This window comes from Tauraco erythrolophus, chromosome Z (genome assembly GCF_009769465.1).
Source record: "Tauraco erythrolophus isolate bTauEry1 chromosome Z, bTauEry1.pri, whole genome shotgun sequence".
Lineage (NCBI taxonomy): Eukaryota > Metazoa > Chordata > Aves > Musophagiformes > Musophagidae > Tauraco > Tauraco erythrolophus.
Window position 1 is genome coordinate 77,541,631 of NC_141496.1, and position 14,254 is coordinate 77,555,884.

Below are 14,254 nucleotides of genomic sequence, written 5' to 3' on the forward strand. Positions count from 1 at the left end.
AAAATTTCTTGCATTTATCTCCTTTGATAATGCAAACATAAAATGATGGGTCGTACCACAAATCTGCACTGTAGATCAGCTAGATGTAGATCACTGTAGATCAGTACATCATCCATATCCAGATCTGCATTCACCAAATTGTTGTGTGAAAGGGTGTATTTAGGGTAAGGTGTTGGGTGAACTTGATTTCACTCATTAGTGCCCAGATTTTTCTGATCAAACATTAGCAGCAAAACATATTGCTGGATTTTGCTGTACAGGCAGGAAGGCTGGAGTCAAAAGCAATGAGGGTCTACGTTCCTAGGTGTGTTTTGCAGCAGTATTTGTATGAGATACATGAATTTCTAGCTTTTGGAGTGAGACTTGAGCTACATCTTTCTGTTGAATAGGTTTGGAGAGTTTGTTATAAAATTCAGATTGTGTCCAGCTGTCAGCGGCGGGTTCCCTGCAGCTTTTGTGCCATTTTATGGTGTTAGATGCACTGGTGCACGTGAGGTTAACATGATCTCTTTAAACAGGAGTCGTTAATAATTGATGGAATTGGTTACTAAATGTGTGTTTTTCCGGTACTGCTGGGTGAGGACAAGAGCATTCCTGTGAAGCAGGAGATACTAACCTTGCTTTCTAGGTTATGTGCAATTCACTATAACCCACAACATCAAAGTTTTGCAACCAAGCAGTGAAACGAAGTGGATTTGTGAATTTTTGGACAGGCTTTCAGGAGCACAAGCGTTGACCCGTCAGCATTGCAAACGCTTGAGAGCTACCACGATCTCTGTCTCAATTCGCTGTGTCATTCACATACTGAGTGCCTCAAGCATCGGATTCCCCCCAACAATGCTTTTTTGGGTAGAAAAAAAAGGATGCTTGCGGAGTTTCTCCACCGCGGTTATTTTTTAGGGGGGGGAGGGTAGGAGGAATTGGAGTGTGGCTTCTCTCCTTATTCTCATCTCCATCCCTGCCTTCCTCCACAGTGTTGGGTGGAGCGAGGCCACTGCGCTCCGCCCCCTCCCCCCCGCCGCCACGCCCCCCCAGGACTAGTAGCGGCAACGGTGGCCGGGGCTCCATTCTCCCGGCACCGGCACCATGACGGACCGCTCGACTTTCGACACCAATGTCATCACCATGACCCGCTTCGTGTTGGAGGAAGGCAGGCGGGTGAAAGCTACTGGGGAGTTCACGCAACTCCTCAACTCCCTCTGCACGGCCATCAAAGCCATCTCCACCGCCGTCCGTAAAGCGGGCATCGCCAACCTGTAAGTCCCGGGATGCCAGGGAGGGAAGGGAGAAATGCCGGTAGCATCCCACACCACCCCGCAACCCCACTGGTGCAAAGGAACCTGCTGCCTCTGAGATGTTGGGGATGCGGATGGAGGGTGTCACCCAAAAGGGTGTGTGCGTGGTGTTGCATCCACCCACCCCCTTGCACAGAGCTCTTGAACTCTTGGTTTCCTCAAGTGAAATGGATCCTATGACTTTTTATTAATACAAGGCATGCAGTCTTTGACAGGTGTCTGCTGCTGATAGATCTTCCTGCAAACCCTCAGCAGGTTTGGGTGCTTTGAACCGCAAGAAGAAACGAACAGACTGAAAGACAAAGCCTGTCAAAATATGGCTGAGTTACTGCTTGTGGTAGTCAGTAGCTTAATATCAAAGCACCCTTTTATGCTGTGAGGCATCTAACCAAATTCAGTGGGCTCTTTTCATATTGCATCATAGCAACTTGATGTTTATTGTTTCTCCATGAAGCTTTGGATGTCTAAGGTGTTTAGAAAGAGCATCAGTTAGCAGCAGTAGCGTCTGTAGTTAGCCAGCCAGAGGGGAGTTGCTCTGGAGCTGCATCAGAAGGAAATTAGAGCTCTTGAACTGTTAAATATCTGAAACTGGTTGTAAGTAACTAATCCCCCTAAGTATTTTACCTGTTGTTGATAAGCCTAATTGTATGCTGATCAGGGCTTTAGACACGGGCTGCTTCATTACTTAATGGAAAATGTAGTAGAGAGAAAACGAATTTCCCAACTGTGTACTGGAAATTATAATAAGCAAAAGGCTTCTGGCAATACAGAATAACATTTACTGCAAAATGTGTCAGAGAGCTAAAAAATTTGGTGGCTGAAGTTTGTGATAGAAGCAACTGCAAGAGAGAATAAGAATCCTCTGCTTTATGTATATTTGAGCTATTTTTGCCTGTCTTGACTTCAGACTTTATGTAACCGTGATGGTTTTTTAATCATTATGTGCTAGCCCTTTTGTGTGCCTCCTAAATCTATCAATAAGGACCAGGGTTTCCCCATCTGTGACTTGCTTTGTAACAGGCCAAGTTCTGGCTTCAGAACTGTGAGCTTCCTTTAGCACATGCCACGGTGGGACTGTGTTTTATAACTGGTAATGGGATTTTGCTTGGGTATCAGGGAATGTGAACAAGTAGGGAGATCACTGGAGCCCATTTCTTTGGATCATCTCTGCTGTATGCTCAGTGCTGCCCAGCAGCAGAGGTGCAGAACAGCTGGGGAAGCCCCAGTCCCTTCCCAGCTGCGGGGTTCATGGAGGGCACCCTGCCATCCTCTCCCAGGATTCTCTAACAGACGAGGTGTGAGAGCTGTAGCTATTGGCCAAACAGAGATTTTGCTCTGAGGATGAGGATTTGTGCATCTGCTCACAAGCATGGTGTTAAAAGTACATTGTTTTCTAAAAGCACTTTCACACTGACAGAAAAACGGTCAAGCCACTGTAGCTGAGAAAGGCAGACAATTAACACCAAGTCTTTGTCTTATGCATTAAACTGAAGAAATGAAGTACATTCAAAGCAGTGTATTCAGTGTTATTGGGAAAACCTGGAATCCCAGTATTCAGCCTAATCAATGAATTGTAGCTGAAGTAAGTGAGAATCATCTGAATGTGTTTTTCTCTTCCAAGAGCTAAACTTCCCCTCTCTCTGCTTTGCATGCTTTCGAAATCACCTTTCACAAGGTCTCCTGGTACTTCCTGATGCCAGATGGTTTGATTCTGATCAGCTGGCAGGGTTTTATTTGTGTTTTGTGTTTGTATTTCTCAATTTTTATTCCCAAGGAAATGTTTACCACTTAAAATCAAACCTGAAAACATCGAACCACAAAAAATGTTGATTTATCTGTGAGGAAAGTGTTTCTATTGCAATTTGTACCTTGTATTGCTAACGAGCAAATTACGTAGGAAGTTATAGCATAACTAGTGTCATCAAATTCTTTATTACTTTTTAAATATATATGTTTTCTAAAGAAGTCTTAGATTTTAAGGTGTGCAGCTATAATATTGGAGCCTAGGATTCAGAGGCAGTATTTAGGTTTTAAAGTTAAGAGCTTGTTAAATAGTACAATTATTGTGATTCAGCCTTCACAGCATGCTCTGGCTATGGTTTGCCTATAGTTTAGGGACTACTGAAAAGTGATTCCTTGTTTTGTGTTCCTCACATTCAGTGTCTTCTAGACTTGTCACCATAGCTAATGTTAGCAAATCTCAGCAAGAATCCGCTGGACAGTAAACAAAAAACAGGCTTAAAGAACTGAGATATCATCCAAAACTGCTGTTTGTTTTACAAGATATTTTACAAATACAAGGTTGTCTGAAACAACCTTTGGAAGACACAGCACCCCGCTCTTACGACATGCTTTTGTCATTGCTTTAGCTATGGAATTGCTGGATCTACCAATGTGACAGGAGATCAAGTGAAGAAGCTGGACATCCTTTCCAATGACCTGGTGATTAACATGCTCAAGTCATCCTTCAGTACATGTGTTATCGTGTCGGAAGAAAACAAAGATGCTGTGATAGTTGAACCTGAAAAAAGGGTTAGTAGTTTTAAAGGTTCTTCCTGCTTGATTTCAAATCATCCTTTGCAGCTGTATTGCTTCAGATCTGAAACTGAAACCGAGCTACAGATTTCAGAAAACATGTACTTTTCTATATTGACAAATGAAGGGGTGGGGGGGAGGGAGGGTCAGTCAACATGTGATCTTCTTGTTATTCCTGCTCTTGAGACTGATGTTAGTTGTCTTTATTTTTTTTTTTTTACTCTGTTGTTCCTCCCCACGTTCTTTTTTTCCCACCTTTTCCTAGTTGTGGACAGATTTTTTTTTTATTTTTTTTTTTTTTCCCACCTTTTCCTAGTGTGTACAGATTTTTATTTGTAAGAATACTTACTGTTGTTACGAAATTATTATTAAAATCACTGTGGATGAAATAAGGGGAAAACAATCTATTTAAAAGGTGCAGTTGTTTCAGCTGTTTTCCCTATACTGGCAATTTCCTGTACCTACAGGAATTCTTAATACAGCAATAGGCAGGGACCATATTTTCTTTGCGGGGGAAAGCCCCCAAAAAAGAGGATAAGACTACAGACTGGCTAAGGTAGTTTCTGACCTTCTGTCCATTCAGAGCACAGAGTTTCGTTAAGGAGTTTAAAGTGGAACATGCAGTAAAGTGAAATGTATATTTTATGAATGTTGGGTATTAAAGGCCTTTTTAATGTCTCTAATTTTAGCTTTACATGAAAAAGACAGATCTTCATTTGTCTATTTCCTTATAATTCAGAAAGCCATATTGTTAGAGATGAGAAAGTATAGCCTAAATGGTAGATATTACAGGATGTATATCCAAACAGATTAACCTTAATTAAATAGATGAAGCTAAACTGATAATTAAAAAGTATTCTTTCTTTCTTTCTTTCTTTCTTTCTTTTTAATATATTAAAAATTGTGTAGGAAAACTTCACCTTTCCTGTCTCACCGTCTATTACTTAAAAGATTTCCCAGCTTCTGCTGTGGCACAAATCACGCTAGTGGTTGTTGTAATCAGTTGTAATCAAGAATGAAATCTGGGCCAAAGAATTCCTAACATTTGAATTCAGTTCCTTCATAATCTACAAAAGTCTTCTAGTTTATATTGCTACAAAAGTATTTTAGTTTATATTGCTTCAAAAGTCTCAGATAAAATTGACCTACTGAAGTATTTTTGTTTGGGAGTGGGTAAATAATGTCACTAATCTAGATGTTCCCTCATTTGTATTTTCTAGGGTAAATACATAGTCTGCATAGACCCTCTAGATGGCTCATCAAACATTGACTGTCTTGTTTCCATTGGGACCATCTTTGCCATCTATAGAAAGGTAAAATGCTTTCATGTAGGACAGGAGAAACTATTATTGTGCACCTTTTGATGAAATATAGTTGCATGTGAAGACTTAATAAAATCTAACTAAATTTGTTTATGAAAGAGACTTTCAGGACCAGCTTTAAGTTAAATCTCCCATTTCACAGACACTTGCATAAAACATTTGTGAGGGGTTTGCATTACTCTCTTAGAAGATGAGGTACCTATACGTACATGGAAGCCTGGCTGATATTTAATTAGTCAGCTAAAGGAATTACCCCTTACAAACAAATCAGGTCTTAGATTTCATGAATATTTGTGTTGACACAAAATACCACATGGTTGTCATCTACTCAGGAAATGTGCGTTCAGGTTTTCTTGTTCTCTGTACTAATAGTCCTTTTAGCCTGAGGACAGGCTTCAAACACAAACCAGAGCCGAAACATGGCATGTGCAATTTGAAGTGTCTAATTCACTCTGAAAGGCAGAAGCCTTGTCTGAAGGAGCTTGAAATACCGGACTTACATGTCATTCGATGAGGGAAAAAGTAAGTCAGATAAAACACACCCAACTGTCTATTTTAATAATTTTTTCTATGTTGTCACACATCCCAAAGTAACTATTTTCAACTTCATTTTTGTATGAAGTGAAAGAAAACAAAAGTCCCAAGTATTTTTGATCAGATGTGAACTCCATGAGTCATGTGGCATTGCTTGCTTTTCAACTGTGCCTCGGAGTTTTCCTCCAAGCTGTGCTCATCATCACCTACAAGGAGGTACACAGCTCTATATTATCTCCTTAATCCTTTCCTGCTTCCTGCATTCCAACTAGCCTTATACAAGAGCATTTCTAGATCAATGTGTTTGTCTCCTCTGTATAATTTGTGTTAGTGCATCCAGTAGGAATCTCAGTTTGTGCTATCTCGTGCATGGATATGGAGTAGAAGACCATCCCTATCCCAGAGACTCCAGTTATTTACCAGATGTAGAAATGAAGTTGACTATGGTGCTCGTTATTCTAGGTGTCCCCTGATGAGCCCTCTGGGAAAGATGCTTTACAACCCGGGCGTAATCTTGTGGCAGCTGGTTATGCTCTCTATGGGAGTGCCACAATGCTGGTGCTGGCCACTTCTGCTGGAGGGGTAAACTGTTTTATGCTGGATCCGGTGAGAATATCTTCTTCTTCTTTGCTTCTTTATTAGGGATAGCAAGGTACCTTTTAATTTTTTGTGTCCCCCAAAAAAATTAAACTAAGGGGCAGTTTTCAAGCTAATGTGGAGAAATTAAGCACACTTAATAACCCATCAGCAATAATGTCAAGATTTTTTGCATTATGCCTGCCTGCTGCAGCAGTGCTATGTGTGATTCAACAACCCATTTCACAGCTGAGTCAGTGAAGCAAATATATATAAAGCATGTGTCAAACCACAGGAAATTAAAAATGCACCGTTTTCTGCAACGCAGAATGTCCTTTCAGATTTTTTTGTCTTTTTCTTAATGCTAGGACCTTAGTAAACCAGAGAAGCAGAAATATTTAACCTTCTTCTGTGTTTTCAGATCCCATCATGATGTGTAAAAGAGTAAGTGACTTGTGTGGGTGCGTTTGACGTTCTAGCACGCATTGACCATATGAGTTTTAAAATACAAGTCATATTGATCATAGCAGAAAGTAGTTTGCTTTAGTGAACCATTTTTTTATTTTTTTTTTGGTACGCAGTCAGGTTGTGCAACCTGCCAGTATTAAGCTTTTAGAACCTGCAGGGTCAATGAGCAGGAAATATGACTTGGTGCTCCCTGTTAGGCAACAGCTTAAGTAGCTGCATGTATTTTCATCTACATTCAGACAGCAGATTTAACTTTAAGCATGTGTGCATGTTATTTTGTTTATTTTTAGCACTAACTTGGAAATTTACTTTAGTTAAAACTAAACAGACCAGCCCTTGGCTCTCTTGACTCTAGACTTCCAGTTAGCCTAAACTAAGATGAATTGGAATTTAATAATGTCTACAGCTATTTAAAGATGTTTATGCGTTGCTTCAACCAGCACTCTTTGTTTCCAAACTCCTCAGAGCTGTGCTTTTATTGTAAGTCTAGCAAAAGAGTGGAAAGCTAAATAATTTTACAGGCAACAGCATTTTTTGGTGTAGAAAACTGATAAAGAGCTGGGAATGGTAATATGAAGAAGCTTGCATGACCCCAGGATTCGTGCTCTGCCTGTGTTTCGTGGATAAAAGGACCATTTCAGCATCTAGAGTGCAAATACTACTTTTTGGTAGGTACTAAATTCTTAAAGAAAGGGATAGCTGTAGCAAATTTTTCGTAAGTTGTGTGTATGATCTGGTTTTGCCTTGGTTTGTCAATAAATGAGCAATTAACCTTAACAAATTGGTTTTCTTTTTTATTGTTAGGCAATTGGAGAATTCATTTTGGTGGATAGGGATGTGAAAATCAAAAAGAAGGGAAATATCTACAGTCTCAATGAGGGCTATGCTAAATATTTTGATTCTGGAATCACAGAATACCTCAAAAAGAAGAAATTTCCTGAGGTAAAAGATCCTGTTTCAGAGAAACTTTCTGATGACAAGCAGCACTCACAATTTCCAACTTTACAATCAAATTACTGTTTCATGTACTGTTCAGAGCTTATTTTCCTTTCTTGTCTATTTAAAATGTATATTCATGTAGGACTGATAATTAGAGGAGCAGATGATGTGACCAGGTATTCCACCACCCTTAAGTACTACATTATACCTTTTTTATATGTTTTCCCTTTTTCCCTTCTTCTTCCCTTTCTTTCTTTCTTTCTTTCTTTCTTTCTTTCTTTCTTTCTTTCTTTCTTTCTTTCTTTCTTTCTTTCTTTCTTTCTTTCTTTCTTTCTTTCTTTCTTTCTTTCTTTCTTTCTTTCTTTCTTTCTTTCTTTCTTTCTTTCTTTCTTTCTTTCTTTCTTTCTTTCTTTCTTTCTTTCTTTCTTTTTTTCTTTCTTTCTTTCTTTCTTTCTTTCTTTCTTTCTTTCTTTCTTTCTTTCTTTCTTTCTTTCTTTCTTTCTTTCTTTCTTTCTTTCTTTCTTTCTTTCTTTCTTTCTTTCTCTTTCCTTCTTTCTTTCTCTTTCCTTCTTTCTTTCTCTTTCTTTCTTTCTTTCTTTCTTTCTTTCTTTCTTTCTTTCTTTCTTTCTTTCTTTCTCTCTTTCTTTCTTTCTCTTTCTCTTTCTCTCTCTTTCTCTCTTTCTCTCTTTCTTTCTCTTTCTTTCTTTCCTTCTTTCCTTCTTTCCTTCTTCCTTTCTTTCTTTCTTTCTCTTTCTTTCTTTCTTTCTTTCTTTCTTTCTTTCTTTCTTTCTTTCTTTCTTTCTTTCTTTCTTTCTCTCTTTCTCTTTCTCTCTTCCTCTTTCTTTCCTTCTTTCTTTCTTTCTCTTTCTTTCTTTCTCTTTCTTTCTTTCTTTCTTTCTTTCTTTCTTTCTTTCTTTCTTTCTTTCTTTCTTTCTTTTCTTTCTCTCTTTCTCTCTTTCTCTTTCTCTCCTTCTTTCTCTTTCTCTCCTTCTTTCTCTTTCTTTCCTTCTTTCTTTCTTTCCTTCTTTCTTTCTTTTCTTCTTTCTTTCTTTTTCTTTCTTTCTTTCTTTCTTTCTTTCTTTCTTTCTTTCTTTCTTTCTTTCTTTCTTTCTTTCTTTCTTTCTTTCTTTCTTTCTTTCCTTCTTTCTTTCCTTCTTTCTTTCTTTTTCTTTCTTTCTTTCTTTCTTTCTTTCTTTCTTTCTTTCTTTCTTTCTTTCTTTCTTTCTTTCTTTCTGGCTGGGCTCTTGACTAATGGTGCTGGAGGAAAAACTGGATGTTTGGAGGTCAAGTAGAGAGGAATTCTCATCTGGTGATGAAGAAATTTGACCAATGTGTGTTGGATTGCTGCTTTGCGTCCTCACTGCAGTGTCTGAGTAGACGGAGAGCCAAATGGGGACGGCAGTGGGTCATTGCTTGGTGGTACCACAAGCTGGGTCCCAAGACAGCCTCTCACTTGAAAAGCTAGTGTAGTCTCAGGGTCTGCTTTGTGATCAGGCAGTTTCCTGGAGTCCGGAGACCTGAAGCTCTAAGTACATAATAATCATGTCTATTCTCATGCCTTACGCCTGTCATCACTGGAGTTATTACATCGACAAAGTGTAAACATTTAGTATTGCTAAGTGTTCGTGTCCCTTCTTGACTTCCTGACCTTGCTTTGAACAAAGACTTATGTTTTCATCTGGCATCTTTCCAGGCTTAAGGTGTTGTTTATTTAGGTATTAAAAGGTACTCTCTGGAGTATAAAGGAAATAATATCACTAGTCAACTATTAAGATTTTCATACTGAAAAAAGTTGTAGAAGCTGGTAAAAGATCACTATTTTTGTGCCTAGATATTTTTTTTCAGGTACAAAAGAAAAAAATCAGCATAATTTCCTAGTACTTGATTTTTTTGCTACTAGAAATGCAGTGTTTTACAAGGGTTAAAACACTCTTGGAGAGCTGGGATGCATTTTCTATTGTTGGCACTATCACTCATCTATCCTGCAATCTTCTGTTAGTCTTTTCCCTTGGAGTTTTCCCAATTAGAAAATGAGGAGAAAACTAAAGTTTTCTCCAAAACTTCTTTGAATGTTATCAACGAGACACGATATGGAGGAGTTAGATGTTAGGACCACTAAGGGGATGGGGGCGGGGAAGATTAGCGTGACGCGCTTGAAAGTTACATTTATTTAAATGTCTGTCTGTAGGATGGCAGCTCACCGTATGGTGGGAGGTACATAGGATCTATGGTGGCTGATGTGCATCGCACGCTGGTGTATGGAGGAATCTTTCTGTATCCTGCTAACTCCAAAAGCCCTAAAGGAAAGGTAAAACTGAATATACCCTATTTTTGAAAATATTACATTACCTAGATATTTCACTATCGCAGACCAGTATTTTGGTTGCAGAATGTGTTTTTTATAACTTGTTAGCTTGCATCTCTGGTGTGTGGGTATGGCCACCCCTTGCACACTGTGACGAGTGACAGTGACCTGTTGTCGGACACCAATTTCAGGGCTGCTGCTAACCTGTTTCAACTGTACTGACGTATCTTTATCCCAAACATATTCAGATTATGGAAAGTACCAGAGGATGTGCTGTTCAAACAGGCTTCTCTGTACCATCTCAGCCCAAACCATGCTGGCCGCCACCAAGCGAAACATTGCAAAGCAAACAACACAGGTTACCTTGAGATTCCTGTTACAAGCTAGGATGTAAGAAGCCTAAACATAAGTGTGCCACTTACAAGAAGCTCTGCCAAAGAGAAAACCATCTGTGTCTTGTAGTTGGTGACATGGTCTTGTGTGGAGGAACTATGCCTGGCTGCCTCTGCCAGAACCACTGTCTGTCAGGGAATATCACACACTTACAGGCTGACTGTTTATTCAGCAAAGACCTTTCATCTGTTTTGTAACTGTCCGTAAATTATTGCTTCAGGTTGCAGATAAGATGCAGTTATTCATTAGAGAAACCTAAAGGCACACTCAGGGCCAGCCTGTTTCTTTCTCTTCACACAGGCCTACGTGGTCTGCTGCCTTGTTAAAGGTTGTGTCTTACATACGCACTTTATCTCTGTGTAAAGAGCGTGAAGTAAACATGCACTATGGAGAAAGCACTCAGATTGGGCAAATCTAGTGTTCAATGTGTTTTGTTTGAAAGAAGAATCCACACAATTTCATAATTGGGTCAAAAGTTCATATGAAATGTGAGTACTTGAAATGTTGATCAGTTTTAAATCAAACACCGGATATATTTACACTTCATGATTCTCAGCATTGCCTGGACTGACCATTGCCATTTTGATTTTTATCTTCTAGCTGAGACTGCTCTATGAATGCAATCCTATGGCTTTTGTTATTGAGAAGGCTGGGGGAATAGCAACAACTGGGCATCAAGCAGTACTTGATATAGTGCCTGAGGATATCCACCAAAGAGTGCCTGTTGTCTTGGGATCTCCTGACGATGTGAAGGAGTACCTTGAGATAGTCAAGAAGCATTCATCTAAGTAAAGAAAGCTTGCTGCAATCACTTGGCAGATGGGAAGAAATGCCTTACAGCCGAACCAAAGAACACACTGCAGTACTGCAAGATTGAACTGTCTGATCTCTGTAGCAAGAGAGCAAATGAGCCATATTTTCATAAGATTTTTTTTTAAAGTGAAATCTTGTGCAATTGCATTGTGCAGTGAAAGGCATTAAAACATTGCATTAAAGGAAGCATTAAAAGTAAAAACAAGGGAAAAATATGTTTGCTTTTTCATTTATCATTTGTGATTACACAGAAGCCTCTGTGCTACAAGGAAATATTGTGTTGCATTCAGTAACTAGGGGAAGACTCAACTTTCTCAGACAGACTGCAGACTAACACCAGGGTATCTGATTCTGTCCTGTTCTAAAAATCTTGGGGGGAAGAATCAGCAGTACCTCTTACAGTGAGTGACCTTTCCTAAACTGGTCACTAGTTCTTTGGCAATAAATATAAGTGCTAATGTGGACACCTTCACATGTTGCGAAGACTTCAGTCTGGGCTTATTCTGACTGAGAATTAGCATTTGTGAAACATATACATTAGTGTATGTTAATTCTAACACATACTGTTAATATTGCCAGTAGGCACTCTATCAGATCCTGTTACACAAGGATGGAAAAATGACATTTTGGAGGTGGATTTTGAATTGGATGAAGAGCATGTGTAGACAACCTGGTATCGTTCTGCTGCACTGAGCTGGCTATATTTGCCAGAAACTAATCTGTTTGTTTGATGAAAAAAATGAATCTGTGTGTTGCTAGCAACCCCCACCAGGTGTTCTTTGTGTTATTTTGGGGGTATGCATTACCATGGAAAAGGATTCTGCTGCGCAAGCAGAAGTAAGTTGCAAAGATCCCCCACAAAGCACGCTGACATTTAATATGCTGATTCAGAGCATGCTGCTGGGAACACGACATTAGTGCTGGGGGACTAGAAGGGCTGTCCGCCTGTCTGGGTACAGTTTATGGCCGTGGCTCACCAGGTTTTTGAATCAATCCAAATCTGCAAATCTTTGACATTTCTCACTCACTGCTTACCTTTGCCAAACTCAAACTAAGGGACGCATGGATGTCGCTGTTGGGTGGACTGCCACTGAGCATTCACTCCAGCCATGGTCTGCGAGTCCCTGTCCATTGATGCAATAAGCTATAAACCTGCCTGTCTGAGGATTTTGTACACATCAGTGCAGATAATCCATCTGAGCTGTTCTTCTTGTAAAACAAGCAGAAAAGAGTGTGAGGGAACCTGGAGGCCATGGTGTGAAGGCATGCTCTGTGAGGGCTCACACTCAAAAAAAACCCCAAGGGCTGCATTTGGGGCATTTGAAGGCATACTTGCAAACCCTTGATGGGTTTGTTCTCCAAAGGGGTAGGGGACAAGGCATTTCTGGCAGGGACTGAATGGCCTGGTTTCTGCTGGAAATGCTGTTTCTGTTAGTGCAGACAGGGCTTTCAGGGACCTGAGCTGTCAAAGGACCAGGACAGTCCTGGAAATTGCCACAGAGCTCTCGTTCTGCTTGTGTGCTTGCTTTTCACACAGTGAGGGACTAAGTCTGGCTTAGGGATCTGGCTCCTCTGGAGGGCAAGCTCTGCTCTGGGAAATAAGCAGGACACAGCTTGCTTGCGTTGCCTGATGTGCACCTGCCAAATCAGACACCCCACAAACAGCAACCATGCAGTACGACGCCTAATCTCTGACTAATTCTCCTCTGGGAGAGGGCTCAAACCTACATCTCCCAGCAGGGTGCTCTTGTTGCCAGTCCAGGGGCCAGCTTGGAACGAGAGGGTTTACTACGCCGTGCCACGATGAGGGAGAGGACTTCATGTGACCAGACAGCGAGTGGGGCAGCCGTGTGCTGAGGGAACCCTGCGGCCCCAGCTTTTCTTCACGGGCTGCTCACTCTTCTGCTAGCACCAATGCTTCTTCCTCTGCCTCTTCTTGTGAGCACTCATCGCTGGGATATGGCCATGCTCTTGCCTTTGCAAAATAATAAAAAAACCCCAATCCTTGCATCTGTTTTGGTTTTGGTTTTGTTTTTGTGGGTTTTTTTTTTTATTGTGATTTCAAAAGAAACAGCAAATCTCTCTCAGTTTTTGATGAGGAGTGAAGGTGCTGGGAGCAGCTGGAGATGCCCACCTCTCATATCAAAACACCTCCCAAAGGAACTGCATATTCCTATACCAAGCGTTTCCTTACTTGCTGGCTCTGACACATACCCCGTAACACTTCAAAAGGCTTCAAGCTCACTAGATCAGCTACAGCAGGCAGCATGCTGAGAAGGGCTCTAAACCTCTTCAAAGTTCTGGATGCTGCTCCTAGAGGAAAGTGTATGACTGTTGCTGTCATGCAAAACTTTTTTGGATCCTGAAGTTTTTAATTTGACCTGTCTTCAGAGCCCTATCTGGACACGTTTTTTTATTTAATACACCGAACAGAAGATAGTCAGAAGCCCTTACAGCTTTTTTCTGGCTTTCCATATGTTGCTTTGGACTACAGTGCCTTGCTAGTCTGTTGGCACAACTTGACAGACAGTACCCACAGCAGCCATTTTGGTCTAGTTATAGTAATCCCTCGGCCGCATTCTGCCCTCAACCTCTTCAGGAATCTCTGGGCTGCATAGATCTATTTTTAAGACACCATACTGGCAGCAGGTAAAGGTTACAGAAGGAAAGGCAACACTGCCTGTCTTTGCTAGGTCAGTTTCCAGTGTTTTGGTTTTGCCTGTAGGCTGACATTTTACAGTTAGCATTTTTCACATCACGAGCTAGGTTTTTCTTTCTATCTGTAATATGTAAGCCCACATTTGAATGGCGTCCCCTGCAGTCACCAGTGGAGAGAACTGTTCGGTAATGTCCTCCCGCGACCCCCTCCCTGAAGCTTGCTCTGTGCATCGCCACGAGGAAGGAGGGTCAGTTTGTCACAGCGTCCACCTTCAGCCCCCGTTGCAGTGCTACCCACTGCCCTGCTCGGAGGCTGAACTGTGGCATTTGGCGAAAGGTCGATGGCTCCGATTTCAGCCAGAGCCATCCAAGCGACCAGCGTTTCAGATCAGTTAGAAGAGGTGTCACCTTTAAGG

The 14,254-nt window shown here is 40.8% G+C and overlaps 1 protein-coding gene across 1 annotated transcript; it reads left to right on the forward strand.

The window, feature by feature from the left end:
• The first annotated feature begins 1,086 nt into the window (after nucleotides 1-1,086).
• On the forward strand, nucleotides 1,087-11,225 carry LOC104380719 (fructose-1,6-bisphosphatase 1). Its single transcript, XM_009988276.2, has 7 exons — nucleotides 1,087-1,256; nucleotides 3,665-3,827; nucleotides 5,051-5,143; nucleotides 6,149-6,292; nucleotides 7,535-7,672; nucleotides 9,858-9,977; nucleotides 10,968-11,225. The coding sequence occupies exons 1-7, from the start codon at nucleotides 1,087-1,089 to the stop codon at nucleotides 11,157-11,159; spliced, it is 1,020 nt and encodes a 339-aa protein (XP_009986578.1). The 3' UTR covers nucleotides 11,160-11,225.
• Nucleotides 11,226-14,254: the final 3,029 nt, after the last annotated feature.